Consider the following 19,302-nt stretch of genomic DNA (forward strand, 5'->3'; position numbering starts at 1 on the left):
CGCACGGCTAAAATCACCCGGCAGCCACCTATCGGGCCGAGCGCGCGGCCACTCGAAGGAGGCTCGCCGGCGGCGTTGATTGCATGTCACGGTGTCAAACCTGCGGCTCAAATTTCTACTTTTATTCGAGTAATCCACTGCGCGAACATGTGCTCGCGCCTGACGTGCAGAAAGGAGAAAGTCACACCTCAGGAAGCAAATACAGCTGTGCGAAGGGAAAAAAAGTGAAAACACACACACACACGAGCTAAAACGGAGTATAATGGAAGATGAGGCGAGCTCCCCGCATTCCTCAATCGTGACCTCGAAACACACTTGTCGTCTTTATTGTTCATTACTGAGCCGTGCGCCGCGATATGCCAACTAATCCCATTAAACTAATCCACATGAAAACAACTTACGGCACGATAACGGCTCGCACCGCCTCCACCGTTAATTTATGCCGTATTTAAATGCGCACGGAATTGAAATAATTAATGTGACTCCCCCACTAATTTTCCTCGTGGCGGAGAGACTGAATGGATACCCGCTGGATGTTTATTTTCATCAAGTCTCTTTGCGTGTTTTTTTTTTTTTGTCCTATTACTGGTGCAAAGTCTGCGCTTCAAAGTGACTATTCGGGGCGAGGAGCTAATTTTCCCACTTGGAGTCTCGTTTAAATTTGCCGCTCACGTCCAGCGTCAGGCGGTAACGCGGTGCCGGAGCCCTGCAGCAGGTGTGAGCGTCGTTAAATCCAATCACTGTTAAGTCGTTTGAACGTTTTTTTTTGAACATCTAAAAGATGTCGAGAGCCGACTCACGCCTCCTCCTCCTCCTCCTCCTCCTCCTCCTCCTCCTCCTCCCAAGACGGCCTGCTTGAACATTCTTGCAACCGCACGGTGATACAGCTGCTGAAAAATACCCGCCACGGGCAACAATTCCAACCTGCAGTCGATTTTATCATCTCCAAAGGTCTTTTATTCCCCGAGCAAAATCACACCCCCCCTCCCTCCCTCCCTCCCTCCAAACCCTCCACCCCATTAGCACCCGTATGGGCTCTGAACAGTTTCTGCTGGTTAACAAATGCTGAGCGTGTTTGGATGGGGAGGCGCGCGCACATGGGATTATGAATAAAACATGTTGCCCTTATTAAAAATAATCTGGCTCAAAAGTGCCAGAGACCCTTGAGGTCGATAACCCCCCCCTCCCCCCATCCCTCCCTCCCTCCCTCCACTCCATCTTCGCAGGGTTCAAGGAGAGGGGTCCCTGATTAGCTCTGGCAACATCCAGTAAACGCATTCAAATTCTGTATGATCCGGCGCTGAACGTGTTGAGTGGAATTAAATAAAGCAGACAGTGATTGGCTCGCTGGAGGTTACGCGGGGAGGAGGGAGGAGGGGTGAGGGGATCGGACGTTTGAGGTGACCCCCCCCTCGCTCGTCTCTCCTACCTGAACAGGCCCTTCAGGACGCCCTTCTTGGACTTGTTCTTGTCCTTGTCTTTCTCCTTCTCGCTTTTCTTCTTCTCCTTGCCCCCGGCCTTTTCCTGATCCCTGCGCTTGTCGTCTTTGGAGAGGCTGCCGTTCAGGCCGGGGCTCACGGCGAGGTCGCCGCTGGTGGACATGGACTCGCGGCCCGATCGGGAGCTTCCCTCGGTGTCCTCGTCCACTGGGGTAACGGGAGACGGAGAGGGTGTTAGATACAGAGATAGAACATGCAACACTTTTCTACTTCTAAATACGAAGCATCACTTTCTCGTTTGGGAACATCAGAGGAGACATTAAAAAAGAAAAAAAGCTTCCATTCCACAAGGTATAGCAGCTTTGAACAAAATATACTGAACTCATTCGCCTCATTAGAGCAGACTATATTTACATTGTGCACCCAGTGAGAGTAATACTCAGGTGAACGTGTTTTCACTTAGCTGAAAGCCTGGAGTTGTTTCAATTGTGTGCATTTCACAGAGATCACCAGAGAACTCCGCTTTTCAACCCCTTTTTGCAGAATTTTAGATAAAAAAAAAAAAGATGTGAAGGAATAGCTGTAATGATAGTCATAGGAATCTGGTTCTTAATTACGACTGAACTCATTTCAACCCAGACATCAAACCGAAACCAAACTCCTTAGGTGATGCAAGGTTGATTAAACTCAAAGTTTCCATCACATCTAATCAGAACCGATGTGCAAAATGTAATTAATCTGTCAGTAATTATACATTTAAATAATCTTGAAAAAGGCTCCCGGGGATCTTAATTGCAAATTCGGTGTGCTCTGCAATCGGCGTAGCTCCTGTCTGCGCCGTATCGCCGCCTCTGAGGTAGATGTCCTTCAGATTACAACTTATTACAGTCTCGCGTGTCCAAGTTCCACCTTTGATGGAGGAGGGAAGGGAGCTTATCGGGAGGCAAAGGAGAGGGAGGGGGAGGCCATGATGGATTTTCAGCATAGGGGATGAGAGGGAAGAGCGGCCCAGGCTTCACATTTCAAGGATGAACAGTGGCGATTGTTTTCTCTTGTGATCTGCGCGGCTATCAGCGTTTCCTTTCAGCTGCCGTTTCTGAGGAAGTCACTGAAATGGAAGCTGAGCGCGAGGGCGGGGAACGGAGAGCCAAGACCTGCACAATTGCGACGCCGCATGCAGCGCGAGGCCCCTCCCTTTCCGTTCCTCCGCAAATTTGGCGGGCCCTGAATGGGTATCGGTTTAATCGCTCGATCTGCCGCCCGCTTATCGTGCACGGGGCGACGGCAGCTGTGAGGCGCTATCTGGCTATTTAAACGGCCCGAGATTAGCGTCGGCGCTAATGTTGCTGCCGCTTAATGATGCCAAGCTGCAGATAACGCGCCAAGCATTGTAATGCGGAGCCTCTCCTGAGGCGGGGCAGGTTTACATTATTATTTTCTTTCATTTTTTTGGTCGGACTCCATTTAATTTGGGGCTTTCAAACGGGGCGAGCGGCTAGACAAAAGGCTTTAACACCAGACTTCAAAAGGTGAGAGCATCCACAGCGATTCGATAGAACTCAAGAGGACTAAAAAAAACAGGCTGACAATCTCCAATGACAGCTGATGAAAGCGTCAGGAGAGATAATTTGCAGAGACAGACCACCACAGGAAACATTTTGTCACTTTCGGGAGAGTCTACCATTAAACTTTCCTGCTTTAATAATCAAGGGCGTTTAGGCCGGCCCTGTCAGAGGGGGTTATGACAGACAAGTAAAACTGCCAGTCTCCTTCCGTCACATGAAAGACGAGAGTTCTGCACAGCGGAGAGAAGACTTTTCTCTTTTTTCGTTTCTTCAAAAACGCCGCGACACAAAGCAGCCCCCCCCCCCCCCCCCCCCCCCGGGTGGAGGCGCGTTTTGCCCGGCGGGATATCTTGTGGGGACACATTTTCTTTAGGTGATGCCACATTCTTATTTTATGTAAATAAAAGTCTGGGGAGCAGCGGAAGGCGGCCGCTTATCTGTCAACTTTGACTATTAACCTCGGTGACGAGCGCAGACGGGCTGCTTTTATCTAAATTGAAAAACAGAGTTATTTGAATATCATGGGGAGAATGCAATATACAGCGGCGGGGGGAAAATCGGTTGCTTTCCCCATTTTTCTTCACCGAGATAAGACTGTATTTAGCGGCTCGCCGACAGAGCTTATGAGAACAAAGCGCTTCAGGCAAATAATTCCCTCTTTTTCAAATGTCCCCCCCAGCTCTTTTAATGGAATCCTTTAATGGTGAATGGAAATTTATATCGGGTGATTACTCTTGTGCGTTGCAGTGTTATTACCTGTCGGAGAACGTAAGACGGCTGTCTCTATATATCCGCCGCGTGTCTTTGTGTCATCAAACACCAAGCGGGGACGGATACGTTCACTCAAAAGGAAGGTGGCGTGGCCGTCTGAGCCTTTCTTTCCTTGTTTTCCATTTTTTTTTGAATAATAATTTTAAAGCAGCTCTGATTTCAGTCCCAGTCAGGTACCTACACGGGAAAACAAACGCGAAGGAAACTTGGCAAAGCCGCACGGTGCTACGTGCCAAAATTTACTGGCACAGACCGAATCAATGATATGTATCCCACTTATAATCATGGTAAATGCAATTACACATATTACGTGTAAAATGGACGCGGTATGAGTTTGACAGATGCGGGTTGTTTTTTTGTTTTTTTTTTACTCCTGCGCAAAATAATACACGGCAATGCACTTTAAGAGTATGTAAGCTCCTGGGAGAACATGCCACGATTGCAGTTCCACTCAACATGAACTATGTGAATATTAATGAGTGTGTAACCTACACAGCTATTGCAGATGTGCTTCATGACACACACACACACACACACACACGTACACAAAGCAAACGGGGATCCCTAACCCAGTTATCTTGGTGGTGAATCCTGCGCTCTGGGGAAGCGTTATTGAGTTGGCCTATATTGCAGCGACGGAAATTTCTTGTAATAATCTGCTAGTGTTTATCATATACACCGATCAGCCACAATATTATGACCTGACAGGGGAAGTGAATGTCATTGATGATCTTGTGACAGTATAATGTTCTGCTGGGAAACTTTTGGACCTGGCATTCATTGGTGTGGATGTTACTTAGACATGTAGCACCCACCTAGACCAGACCAGACCACACCCCCACCCCATAGCAATGACACTCCTTGATGGCAGCAGCCATCCCCAGCAGGATGCAGCCACAAAACGCTTAAAGAACAACTAAAAAAAAACGTGAAGAACAGCACAAGGTGTTGATCTGGCCTCCAAATTCACTAGATCCAAACTGTGGGATGATCCACAGAGGACCCTCAAAGGCCCCCCCCACTAACAACATCCTGTTGCCAGACACCACAGGACACCCTCTGATGAGTCACAACAATATCAGGAAGGTGGTCATAATGTTACGTCTGATCGGTGTATGTGACTTGCACTCAGTCTCGCATGAACTCACGTGTATCCATGCTGTTCTCTTCCTCTGCCGAGGCGGCGCCGGGTCTCTCGTACGACCTGTCGATGGCGGCCCTGAAGCTCTCGTTGCAGCCGCGGTTCCTGCCGATGCGCGTCCGCGCCCTCTGGACGGTGATCTCGCCGTTCAGTGCGGCCTCGGCGACGGCGGTCTGGAGGCTTTCCAGGGAGCTGGACTTCTTCAGGCCCAGCGTGGGTCCGACCTCTTGGTCTCTGGAACCTACGGAAAATAAGTCGGCAGCGTTACAGAAGCCAGAAGACCAATGGCGTGTGAGTCCAAGTCTTCGGCGAAGGCGACCTAAATCATTATATACCTCGTTGTGTGTCAATGAATAATTCACATTTGTTTCCGTGGAGACGATGCCAGCTGAGAAAAGGTGCAAATCTGGCAATTAACATGAAAAACAGACGCCGCCATTGACCGGTCAATGAAGTGAAAGAAATGAGGAGCGAGTGTTATTTCTTCACCGAGACTCTTTCCTGTTCAGAATTATAATTCAGCTTTTGTCTTTGGTGTCTGCATAGTTGAACTGATGTGGCTGAAACATAATGCATATAAATGGGCCGCTATCAAAGACGACAGCAATGTACCACGGCACCGCAGTGATTACTAGTGCTCTCCTTTCTTAGTTACTCAGTTTCTCAGAGCGACTGAAAAAGGTGACAGTTTACAGGTACGCCTTAGTAGACCGAGCTATTTTCCCGACATAAATGTGTTTGTATTCACTAGTCCAACCTGGTGCAAACAGCGTCTCACAGCTGTGACATTCCGCTCCGTATCTAAGGCTTGGAACCGACTTCTCGGAGGGCGACAAGCGAGGCAAGAACAAAATGTCAATGTGGGGACAGAGCCGCTGGGAAACAAACTCTGTTCTGTTGTTATTTGTCGATTACCTGCAGAACTCCTCTAACGCACAGAGCTCACACTGTCACAATACACAGCCGACATACAGCGTGAGGCGCACAAAGCAGCACAACACACATGGCTCACACTCAGAAATAATAATTAAGCACGACTTTAAGCATTTCAGTTACATTTTCCATCCAGTGCTATATGCTCAGAGTTAAGGGTTACATTTAAGTATTATATGATATTTATGATATATACCTATGTATATATATATATATGCATCGATCAGCCTCAACATTATGACCACAGACAAGAGAAGTGAATAACATTGACCATCTTGTGACAATTCAATGTTCTGCTGGGAAACTCGTTGACCTGGCATTCATTCATGTGGATGTTACTTAGACATGTAGCACCCACCGAATTCACTAGATCCCAAACTGATCAAGTATCTGTGGGATGATCCACAGAGGCCCCTCCCCTCAAAGCCCCCCCCACTAACAACATTCTGTTCCCAGACACCACAGGACACCCTCAGAAGGCCCCCAACTGCTTTGGAGGCACAAGGGAGACCTACACAATATTAGCAAGGTGGTCATAATGTTATGCATGATCAGTGTATTCCCTACTTGTAAGGAAAAAAAACCTCCTACATGCTGCTGACAGATAAGTTGGTGGAGCAGCTGTGTAAAGAAAGCAAAGTGAACGTTGAACAGTCGACCGCTTTAACAGTTAACAGCTGAGCCGGGGCCTTGGACAGCTGTAATTATTTTTCCAATGCTTGCCAGGGGTTTGTTTAGGGCATGTAAGTGGAGCGCGACTCAGGTATTGGTATTTCATTTTGTCGGGGAGCGTCCGTCAGCTCCCCGGAGCTCTTACCTTACCCTCCGGGTTGGTAAACAAGCGGCCCGGTTGATTTTCTGTCCCCCTTTATTCTGCTTTGATTCAGCGGCGTGCGGCGAGGCAAGGTGCCGCCGTCAAACGCAACGAGGCGGATTTCTGAATATGAGCGGGCGAAGCCTTGTTAGACGTCTGCGGAGGAAACTATCAGTAATAAAGGACAAACTGTTGATTCAATTACTTTAGCAGACTCTAGGAGGGCGCGGCACACGTCGATGGAGTCCGGACAGAGCGGCATTGTGTTTTTACGACTCCCCGCGGACCACGTAGAACCTCCACATTTAGTAAGTATGTGATGCCGTTTCCTGTGTGGCTGCAGGTGGTGTAAATAAACGTCTTCCACAGCTATTACGGTCTTGTCTGTACCCCCACCGGGCAGGACGCACACATGCAAACACTGCGTACATTTGTGCGTGAGTGCCCCGCGCGGGGAACCCCCAAAAGGCGCAATAACACAAACGTATGACGTACGCACACACACACACTTCGATGTCAAACACCATCAAGAGGATGCTCGGCGTGTTTAAAGTGGCCTAAATGAGGCGTGTTCCGGCGCTGCTGGGTGATCACAGTGGATCTTTAGGAAAAGATAAATAAACCGCCATAACTGAAAGAAAACTACTTGTTGTGTGGAGAAGTCGGCGCTTTGACCACCCACCAGTGCTTGCTCCTCACACGGCGAGAGAAAACATGTGGTCTGAATACAAGAGGCAGGGTGAGAATTGAATGAGCCGAAGAAGAAAATAGGGAAAACTGACAGCCTTGTGAAGAAATTCAGCCTGTCTTGTTGTATCCTTTAACCAAGCAAACCTGCAGCTGCTCACCAGCGCCGTGTGCCATTTTACAGCAAAATACCAAAGTACATATAATCTAGACAACCATGCACAGATGACCAATGTTCAAATGAGCAGTGCCGATTGATTTCTAATTGCTAACTCGTTTTGTGCAGAAACTGAAAGCTTTCATGTTGCTTTTAGGATCTTTAGGGTCACGGGGGCATCCCTCTTTCGGCTGAGTTCGCTTCCTGAAAGTGTGAGTGCACCTATAGATCTGTAGCGTCAGACAAATCAGATAGGCTAAAAGGTCAGCCGTTAGCCAGCGGTGTTGGGTTTCCAGACCCGGCAAACGCGCCGCTGCCGCACATCTTCGGCTTTTCTTTTCGTCAATGTTCATAAAAGTGTCCGATCCCAAGAGGTCCCACACTCCAATCCTGGAATACGCCAATCCCCGTAATGGTGCATCGCATTTAGTGAGAAGAGCTCACATGCGCGCCTTCGGGCCGCATCAGGCGGTAAAATGAAACTTTACTGTGCGCTGCAAATTCCCGAGGTCAAGAGCTCTCCGGTTGCAGGAACACGAGATTCATTTTACTGCTTTGTTTCTTGGAGGAGGTGGGCCGTTTTTGATTACTATGATAAGTATTAAATGCAAGGAGAGCAAAAACGGACTCGCAAAGATCAAGAGAATGCAAATAAAAAAACATGTAATGCATTTGCTGAGAGTAATTGCATCCAGTGAAGGACGAGAGAGGACAGACTGAAGGAAAATAAAAATAATTATAAGGAAACCGAGTGGCAGATTCAGCGTATCGGGAAAAAAAAAAAGATGCCGCCTTTCATACTTTGCGGATAAAACTCAATCAACCCCGGCACAAATGCCGATGTAAATTTGTGTTTTCTGAAGCTTAGCCATAAAGCCTGCCAGCAGCAGACACGCAGAAGCCTGGGTGCACGCTCGACACAATGGGATTGCGAGTTACAGTTGCACAAGATGCAACAGTTCAAGGGAACACAAATGACATCTGCTGTACTCGGAAACAGGGAATTATCCTCCTGCTTGGTATTCTGCCCCACAATCCCCCCCTCGCCATTGTTTCTAGTCGGTGCGGTGAATGACTGAGAGCAGCACACAGAGACAAAGAGAATGAAGCAGAGAGAGAGAGGGAGAGTTTGCCCATGGACCCAACTGCCTCGAACCTGCCTTTGTTTCCATCAGAAGCAGCCCCGGCTCTCCTGGGAGAGTTTGACGGACAGCTCTCTGTATGCCAGTCTATTATGTGATTCCTATCACACAACAGAAGCCTCTGTGCCGTGCTCCTCATCTCCCTCTTATTCAGAGGGATGAAAATACATATTCCCCCATTGCATACGGACATGCATTTGCCACTCCCTACACGTCTGGAGGAGAAATGAAAAAAAAAAAAAGAGATGATTAAACTGCAAAGTGAACCCAGAATTTTGTCAGGGCTACAAGCAAAACTGGCCGGCGCGTTGTGTTCCTCAGCCAGATTAAGGGCAAGGGCAGTTAATTGGAGAAGATCCATTGCCATTAAGCGTTAAACGGGAGGTACGGCAAACTCTATGAATAAATCAGGAGTGGTTATTACAGGGACAGGGGCCCATAGTATAATTAGAGCGGCTAAAACTATGCTTCCCAGCCATTATTCACCACAGGTCCTTGCATGTAAAGATCTGTGTACAGACAGGGGCTCCATTACACATAATTTATTCAGAGAGTCGGGGCGGTAAAAGGGTAATTATGTTAAAAATAGCCGCCAAGGTGCTCGGACCAAGGCCATGTCCAGGTATCCCAGTGGAAGTGAGGCGTCCCTGGGTCGGCCGCGCCATTATGTCTCTGCCAGTCGAGGGTAATTAGCCCGACAGAGGACGTCCTCCGCGCGGCGAACACGCCACAAAGGAATCCCTGTCACCTGGAGTCATGGTTTGATATCTCAATCAAGGATCCAGGAAGTTTTTGCTCAGTGTGCGTTGAAGATTTCCAGCAGAATTCTTTACGCTCGCTCCACAAGATTCATTGCTGTTCATTTGCTGCCAACTCTTGAGCCAAGTCCTGCAAAACCACGGACAGAGCTGATTTAGACGGAATGAAAACTCTCATTTACCACCACCGGCTTATCTGCGGCTGGATCAGCTGAGAATTCATTATATTCCCGCACGGCAATATCAGATCCTGCACCTCCGAGAAGAAGCCAAACAGGTAGGTTCTAATTAACGCTCGAGACCCAGTCATCAGCTCATTCTGTGTTAATTTAATGACGTGAATGCACTCTAATGTGCTCCAGCCGAAGTTCAAAAACAGCCCCGCCACGCTGGATCAATTGCAAAGGAGCTGAAGAGGCCAACTGGCAATGAATATCTATCTTTTGCAAATGCCACTCCATAGCCTGGCGCCCTCCAGCGCTCCACACCTCCCGGAGTAATGAGTGTTTTCTTCAATCATTTGCACTGCAGAACGAGCACAATGGCACAGGTTCTCACATTAGTTGCCAATTCTCTATTCAATGCCGTGCAACTCCCTCTCAGCGATATGAAAACCCTCTTTTGATCATGCCCGCAATTACCTCAAACAACGGTCTCCTCTATATGCATCTGAAGGTGCCAAGATCACACATCCAATAATGGCTGGTTATGAGCCGGTGGTGGAGAAAGAGCGGGACTGCTTTTCCAATCTCTATTATTGACCCACGGACCCGGGCTGAACAATCATAATGGTCGCCTGTAATAACGGTGACAGTGTATTGAGCCGGCCTCGGCGCTCTCGCTCGCTCACCTCCGCCCGGTTCTTCTTGCGCGGTTTGTCTCGTCTGCTAATGTTTAAGAGCGTATTAAACAAGCACGGGCGGCTGGCGCATTCTGCACAGAGTAAAGGACGGACGCGGTGATCTAAGTTGAACGGATCTTACACCTCATGCAAGAGCCCGTCCATCATGAGGCTCACGAGGCAGAGAGTCTGGAACGTGCTCATGTATTACCGCCAGCCGTGGCACCTTACATCTCTTTCTTCCCCTTTTCTTCGCTCACTCAATCTTGTTCTCCGCCTAAATAGGACTGAACCGCAGGGTGTCCGACCTGTTTAGCATATTTCAACAGCGATGGGCTTCAAAGTCGTGAAACCCATCCGCTGATGTGATCTGGGGAGCACCTGGAAGACGACTGAAAGGAGGGGACGAAAAACAGACACTGACTAAAATGAGATGAGAGTCTGTGGGGGGAATAGTAGCATTCTTGAGCGTGTTGACTATTTTGAGAGCAGCTTCATTAATGTGTCACTTGCGACGCACCCCGCTACGTCACCGCACTTCTGGAGACGGACTGCGACGTTCAACAGTGTGGCAAAGACAAAGCTTAAGGCTAAACTCGGGCGCTGCATTCTCCGGCTCATTTAATTTCCAACTCTATTATACATTAGCCACGGGCCATCTTTCATTGTGTGGCTTTGATGTAATAATTTCATTAAAATAAGCATTATAGCAGCGTGCTTCGAGGAGATAAATGGAACTTGTGTGACATTCGATATGTACCAAACCGCCATATGTGGCTTTGATTTTGAAAACCGAGTCTGGTGCTCGAGTTTCGGGCGTCGACTGAAACATTTTTCTAACATCGGAGGAGTTATTGTGAAAGGAGCAAGTTAGTTATTTTGCTGAACCATCTGGGCACTGTAATGAGATCACTGATGGATTAAGATTTTGTACTCTGTTGTCTCCCAAGTCTTTTGTACTGTCTGTATTGTAGTGTCTGTCTGCACCGTTTGCACTGTTTTGTATTGTCTGCATAAGCTTGCACATGCACACTTTAAGCTCAGTCTCTTGTATTGTACTTCGTCCTATGTCTTCATGTAGCTCCATGGTTCTAGAGGAACGTCCTCTCATCTCACTATGTCCTACCACCAGCTATATATGGTTGAAAGGAGAATAAAAACCTCTTTAACCTTTCACCTATTCACAAGGATTTCTGTCCTTTTGGTTTACATCTAATAAAACACACAAACAAACACCCGTACTTCAATCTAAGGACCATCCACTGACATAGGGTTAACCCTAACCCTCTCAACTAAGTCCCTAATAGGCGGTTTAGGCGTCTGTGTTAATCTGACAGCCCAGACCCTATGTAGACCGCCGTAACGCCGTAGTTCGACGTGCACCCCCCCAGAAATGTAACTACACGTCACGGTGACGCAGACCGTAAGAGCTGTGATTGGTCCTCTTGGTAGTAGCGTGTTTCCGCTTTAGTATTTCCGGCTGCTTCTCCATCTCTGCATTTTCTGAATTGATTGTTTTGGATCAATAAAGATGGAACACATAGAGGAAAGGTTAACTGAGGAACTTCGGATATAGAAACATTTGTACGACTCGTCTTCGGCGAAATTTCTGCGAAAGTTTCAGTTGCCATTGTTGAAAGTGAAGCAGGAAGTTACCAGTCTTGTAACCATTGACTTTTATCTTCTTAGTAATCTACTGTCTTGTAAGGTGCTCTCATTGTTATCTATTGTCCTGTCCTATGTCTTATCATGTTTTTGTGTTACCTGCCTAGGGACTGCAGATGCAAGTCAGCATTGTTGCTATAATCTGGTCTATTGCTGTCTGAATAGATGTTCATCAATGTGCACTGTCCCTATCAATTAATTAAATAAATAAAATAAATAAAAAGAAACAAAAATGACAGAGTGAGCCAGACTGACAAGCACACAAGTATAAATGGCTCACACCAGCGTAGGCTACGTACGTAGGTTACGGTGTCTAGTCCCGCAGAGGCATAAACTGCACTTAACTCTCACTATAATGTTGTAACATTTATACTAAAAAGGGTTACAAATTTTAACCCTCATGCCATGGGGCCTCAAAACGGCAAAATGTCCCAAACTGCACACACAAACACAGAGTGGGCTCTTAAACTAAGAAATAATAATAATATTAGCAATAATGGAGATTTGACGAGATCAATAACGCTGGTAACCCCAAGAGCAGATGAACCGGTTTCAGACACTACTGTTTGGAAATAATCAAATTGACTAATAACGCTGCCTCCACTTTGGAGCTTTTTTGATCAAACTCATTGATAAAACGTGCATTTGCAATAATGAGCACGCCATCACAGCGTTATCTCCGAATCCCGTCCATTTCCACTCACTTCCTAGCCTCGCTAATGTCCAATTACATGTCCAACGCTAAGAACATAATGGAAACCATCTTTGTTGCTCTGCAACACCGATCCAGTGGCCGACTATCATCTTTTTCCTGAGCAGCGGGTTCTACTGAAAGTTCGTTGCAGTCACTTTGTAGAAAAGTTTCGATGCAGTTATTACAGGGAAGGCAGAACTGGTGGAGATGAGTGCAGTGGCCTGGACCTACACCAGTCTGTGAGCTAGTCAAAGACTTCCACAGGTCTCTGAGCTCCGTGTGGAAGACAGAGTTGCCTGTTATCTGTTGTGATTAGCCAGTGATCCGAGAGAAGGCAGCGTCTGCTTCATCCTCAGTGGGAGAGGCTCTGAACTCACACCGTCCTCCTCCCTAGGTACAGTCTGTTTGAGCCTGTGCATCTATGTGCCTGCATCTGAAAGCCATTGTGCTCTTGGTTCTTGTGTTTTACCCGCGGTTAGCTGGACACGGGGGCCATGGGAAATGGAGGCCAAATGAGGAACGGTGGTGGCTGGACGAGCCTGAATTGACCGTGTCTGTGAGTATATCTATTTTTGAAAACAGTGCCTTATTGAGTCAGCTGTTGGGAAAGAAGCACACGCGACAATAATACGTTTAAAAGTATATAAACTTAGTTAGCCAGACTTAAGAGAATGGAAGGATTGTGACCTAAGCCACGCTGATCACGGTATACAGGCCAACGTTCCCTTTAAAGGTTTGACCTTTGAAAAAATGAAAATCAGGTGATTTTACTTTCGGTGCTCTCGATCTAATAAATTGGTTTAGATTATTTATTTGTTGATCTGTTTTCTTGTTTATAAAAAGCATTCTTGTGTCTCAAGATCATCTGATAGAGATATTCCTGTATACAGAGATCTCAATGATTACTAATGTGAGTGCAACAAATTAAGCAAATTAAAAAATGACTTTTTCTTTATGCAATACTGTATTCGAATTACATTTTTCACAATAAGTTAGCCCAATCACAGCAGGGACAGGCTCCAACCCACCCACGACCCTTCACAGGACAAGCAGTTATAGAAAGTGAATGAACGCATGAACAAACTCTCTTGTACATGTTCAATAAATATATAAAGTTATAATTATCAGCTGCAAAACTGGACGCAGGTGTGAACAGCTGTCCTGGATCTGTCCAACGGTCCAACCCGCATCTCAAAAGTTCACAAACTGACGTCTTGTGCGTTTAATCCTTTACATAAACTGTGAAATTTGCCGGAATGTCGCCAAGGCAACCAGACGAGACTCCAGCGAGGATACATGCCCCGGCCAACAAGCAGTCAAGTGTGTAACCCTCCATAAGGTGTCATGTGAGTAGCAAGAAATAAAATATCACATTCATGCTGTTGTGTTTTTCCAGCCACTCTGCGGCATTTACCTAGATCCATGCTCTTGGACTTGCGGCTCTTCATGATCTCCAGCTGGGCGGGATTCTCAAACTGCTTGATGCGCTTTTCTGACATGCTTTGTCGGGCGAAGCCCTCCCTCTGGAACGAGCCGTCGGCGTCTGCATCCGGACTCAGCGTGCTACAGGAAAAGAAAAATAAAGACTTTTATTCTGGCAAATATAATTTAATTATCCAATTAAAGCCACAATATTATGTCCACTCACAGGAGAAGTAAATAACATTGACCATCTTGTGATAATCCAACGTTCTACTGGGAAACATTTGGACCTGGCATTCATTGGTGTGGATGTTACTTAGACATGTAGCACCCACCTAGACCAGACCAGGCACCCCCACCCCATATCAATGACACTCCTTGATGGCAGCAGCCATCCCCAGCAGGATGCAGCCTGACACAGGTACACACACAAAAACACTTTAGGAACAACTAAAAAAAAAAACACGAAGAACAGCACAAGGTGTTGACCTGGCCTCCAAATTCACTAGATCCCAAACTGATCAAGTATCTGTGGGATGATCCACAGAGGCCCCTCCCCTCAAAGGCCCCCCCACTAACAACATTCTGTTGCCAGACACCACAGGACACCCTCAGAACGTCTATGCCCATTCTGTGATGGGTCACAACTGTTTTGGAGACACAAGGGAGACCTAGACAATATTAGGAAGGTGGTCATTATGTTTTGCCTGATCTGTGTATGTTTGGTGATCATCCAAGTCAACGTGGACCCACCTAGCTAAGGGCCATTCTGATGATAAGACTGATGAAATCTACCTGTTAGTATTCATACAACCCTAGACTATCGGATAACACAGATAACCAACACACACAGTCAGTCTCAATCTTTCATTTCAACGACTATTCTAATCACGGACGGCTCCACCTTTGCGTCGTGGGTTCAGGATACACCACAATTGAGAAGAAGAGGCTTGGCCTAGATGTGCGATACCCCAGCGAGGTGAGGGTGCTCTGGGGTCATGGCCACTGAGTAACCCTCGCCCTCAATATGTCTGGGAGGATGGCAGGGCCCGGCCCGCCATCGCTCACTCCCTTTGAGGTCCTCTATCTCTGTCTGGATCTTAATTGAAAAGCGGAGGGAGGGAGGGAGGGGAGACGCAAAAGGAGGCTGGGAGAGGGGGATTTGCATGCAGAAATGCAGTGCAGTTACAATTAAGGTGGTTACATCTTGCCGTTTGTGCGGAGACACAAGCGACAAGATGCGGACCGATGGAGTCTGACACGCATGGGAGGAAAGTTTCTTTTGTCTTGCCCATGTTCATACATTATGACCATGAAATTACATCCAATTATTTAATTTCTTCTGTAAGAGTAAATGTAAAGTGTCATAATTATACGTTTAAGTGCGTGAGTTGAGTGGCAGGAAGGAAATTGTGAATTGTCCTCCTTCAAGCACCCTTCGATATTCATAATATCACTTAACAGGGAGAGCAGAACTGCCGGCGCTTGTTTGCATGTAAACAATTCTTATTTGGGTTGTCAGCCCCACTTAACAAAAGATCTGCCTCGTGTGTCACGGAGGGAAAGGCTTCAACGTGTCACTTTGCCGACGACCATACCTGACAATCTCAACTAAGATCAGACTGCCTCGCAGGACCAAGAGGGAGGTGGAGCAGGAAGAGCGGAATGACAGCACAGATGTATTATTCATTTATTCATCATCCCGTGCTTTTTTTCTTCCCTCTCATCATTCCGTGCCCAAAAAAAAAAAAAAAAAACAACCTGCCCTCTATTTTTCTGCCTCCGCAAATGTCATCTGTCGGAGCGTGACTGAGATTGTGCAGCCGAAGAGAAAGCACGTATTGCCAGCCCGAACTTAGATTTTATTCACTTTTGCCGGCACTGTGCTTTCTGGGCCCGTTGAACACACAACGAACGCAGGCGGCAGGTGGGAATACGCACAGACCTGTCACTCAGGTACAGAGGGCCGACGGCGAGAGTGTGGCGGCTAGCGGGAGTCATTGCGCAGACAGTCCTTTCAGAGTTCGGCCTGTCTGGGGCGAAAAGTGGTGAGAAATCCGTGGGCAGTCAAAGTGAAGTTCGGAAGGGACAGCCCAGCAGTGGTGTCAGGTCACGATGTAGGAAATCAGATCTGTTGATTTAAGCTGCTGCCCATTTTATCACAGCGTCCGTTTGACTTTGGTACACAGAGCAATGACTAATTGTCCAGGAGTGGTTGTACAGCATCGTGTTGACACGGACGGGTGAGGAGCTCAGTGGGTAGTTGCAGCAAGCTAGCAGCGGTTAATCAAGTGTGTGGAAGTACTTCTGAAAAGGCATCTGCTAACGCTAGCAGAGGAACGGTCCGAATCCTCTGGACGGCAGTCAGCTAGCAACTTTGCTAAACGTCCTGCGGTAACCTTTAGCTGCAGTACGCGGAGAAAGCTTCAGAGGAATACCTGCAGCACTATCCCATCTTACAACAAGCTGTGGAGTACTATTAAATGCTATCGATGGTGCTGAGTTGCTGCCTGCTGTGTTTGTCTTCCAAGTTTTTGAAGACAAGCAACCCCTACTGTCCAGTATGGACGTGTAAGGTAACCTGAAAGAAGCAGGAATCGTGTTGCTCTGAATAACGCTCCAAGGCAGAGGGACCCGCTGTCAGATCCTGCACCTAAGATCCCCTTGGCAGCAGCTATGACTATTTAAAGAGGCGGCAGTGACCCGTGGCTGAGCAATTCCTGCCCTGTGAATCTCCATCACTAGTTGCATACATCCCAGAATTGAATTAGTTTTTGTAAAATTGAAAGAGCAAAGTTAGAGCAATTCAAAAGCCACAGAACACAAAGCTACGTGCCGCCGTACCCAGGAATTAAGTGTGCATTTTAGCCATACCGAAGGCACGGCGAGGCAAGTATTAATCTTCTCGTCTACTTAAAGCTTGCGCGCAAAGATTCACGGCTACTAAAGCCCATTAGTGGAAATGCAGAGCTCAATTACAGATCTCATGTTCACTTCCTACTGGCTATTAATTTTCCCACTGGAATGCTTGTTGTAATGAGATACAGCTTTGAAAATCTTTAACTAGTTGAGCCTATGAAGTGGAAACCTGCACTGGACGACCATTGCAAATGTCCCCTTCCACATTTTCAGAAGGGAATATATTGGGACCACCTCTTGGAGACGTGAGATACTCCAAAGAGTGGTACAGTTTCTTCAGACCCTCCATCCCGTCCACGCCTCTGGCCTATTCTTTAGTAGTGGGTCCGATCTATTTGGATAATACATTCCTTCGTCTCTCCTTCTTTAAGCAGTGTTTAAAAGCAATTTCGCCCGTTCGGAGCAGATGCCTTCCTCCCCCGTTTCAAAGTCGTCCCCATCATCTAAAATTAACTAGCGTTGAGGATTGCTCACAGGCGAATCCGCGGCTCCAACTCGCATTTTACATCAACTTGCTCCTTCCTCCCTCGCACGAAGTTAAATGTGTCAAACGGCACATTGGCCTTGTTGCTAAGTGGCGAGCGCTAAAAGCCCTGTGTGCTCACGATTACCCTGGTGATTTATGCCTTTTTTTAAACTTTCTCTTTTTTCTCCCAGCCTTTCTTGCTCTCATTTAAAAATGATCTTAAAGAGTTCAGTCTCAGAACGTGCCTACTTCTTTAGAGAAGCGCGTCTCGGCCTGATCGACAAGCCGGAGGGATTCAGGGAGATGGGGGGGCACGATGAGAGCAATGCCCAGTAAGGTGCTTCTGAAATGGTTCTTCTGAGGTTTGAGGTGGGGGGCGATTCAGCTGAATGCATGGACGCGTAGCTGGGTCGGGGAGCTTGGAGCGGCCTTCAATCATCGCATAAAGCCCTGCATGAGAAGGCGGCGCAAGGGTTTGTACTGCAAGAAGAAGAAAACGAACGGGTTTTCTTTCTTATTAAACATGAGTGTATTTAAAGAAAAAGGGGACGTCTGCGATTACTACTTTTATTTCAGTCGCCTAATTGCGCGCATAAATCACCCGACTTTAAAAACTGTAAAATGAAATGGTTCCTTCGGCGGCACGAAGAGGAGCAGCTGCACCTGTGATTTGCTGTAATTTCCTTTTAATTGTGATGAAGCTGCACGGAGAGACAGAGAGGGGAGAAGCGGCATCAATTAAGGCCTCTTTGTCCCGCCGCCCGCCGACTCCTGCGTCGACTCTGTCGTTTGTCCCCCCCCCCCGCCTGCCGTGCGGACGCCTTAATTGAGTTTGGCCCGACCCCGACCGGCGGCGACGGAGCGGTCGGACTGACAAGGGCCCGGGCGACGGGACGCTTTGGTGAGCGGGCAGGTTGCACTGGCATCGCTCATGCTGAGATTCAGCTGCACCCCCTGTCACGGTGACACAGTGTAGGGCAAAGAGACACGACGCGGGGAAGACACGGGTAAACACAGCGAAGGTGAGCCCCGATATGAGTGCATGTATGACACGCTTGTAGCACTGGTACACCACAGAGGCGTGCTAAATATTCATAAAGCTTGAGGCCGGCTTGTGAATGTGCATTAAAATCCCTAACATGGACATTTGAGATTAGTGAAGGTGTGCGCGCGTGCACTACAGGCCTTTTTGCATTTATGTGTAGTTACGCTGACAGCTTGATGGGAAAAAAAGCGTGTGCTTAATAGAGCACTTGTGATTCTTAGTTACACTGCTGATGATAGAGACTATTAGGGAGCCAGCTGAAGTAGGCAGCGTGCCCGCAAAGTTTGTTTGCTCGTGCCTGCGCGGACCTTTTCCACTTTATATGTTAATTTGTGAAATTGTTTACCAGCCAATGTGTATCTAAACACTCGCGAGACCGAGGGCGTCTGCGCGGCAGCATTTGTGTGTAGTTTAAAGAGAAAGAAAGAAATGGGTGTGTGCATGTTTGTCTGGAGTCCTTCTCCACCCCTCCTGCTGCTGCTGCTGCTGCTGCTGGTTGACAGACTGTGTCAGAGCTGCCTGGGAAATGATGTTTCCACCTGTGACATCTCACAGAGACAGAGAAGGACACAGTCTAGTCCCCCCCCCCCCCCCCCCCCTCCTCCGCCTCCCTCGCTGTCCATATCTCTCCTCTCTCACCTTAATGAGAATTGACACCTATCCTCTATACTCTGTCACCCTCAACCAGACTGAGGTTCAAAACAGGAGGACGGGAATGCTGCCAGTCTTGTCACATCAGGTTGTGGCAGTGCCCCTAGTGGCCAAGGTGGGGAAGTGTTTAGTTTTGTTTCCCTTCCTATTAGTTTACCCTGTTTATTTATATATTTATTCATCTATTTATTT

The 19,302-nt window shown here is 47.5% G+C and overlaps 1 protein-coding gene across 1 annotated transcript in view; it reads right to left on the reverse strand.

The window, feature by feature from the left end:
- Positions 1–19,302, reverse strand: part of LOC311503862 (partitioning defective 3 homolog) — a 364,850-nt gene that overhangs the window by 112,950 nt on the left and 232,598 nt on the right. Inside the window, exons 17-19 of the mRNA XM_084566761.1 lie at positions 14,022–14,170; positions 4,924–5,157; positions 1,430–1,646 (exon numbers count right to left, since the gene is read on the reverse strand). Coding sequence (XP_084422887.1) covers positions 1,430–1,646; positions 4,924–5,157; positions 14,022–14,170 — 600 coding nt within the window. The remainder of the gene's footprint in view (positions 1–1,429; positions 1,647–4,923; positions 5,158–14,021; positions 14,171–19,302) is intronic.

Source organism: Chelon labrosus, assembly GCF_963514085.1.
Source record: "Chelon labrosus genome assembly, chromosome: 18".
In the NCBI taxonomy this organism is placed as follows: Eukaryota; Metazoa; Chordata; class Actinopteri; order Mugiliformes; family Mugilidae; genus Chelon; species Chelon labrosus.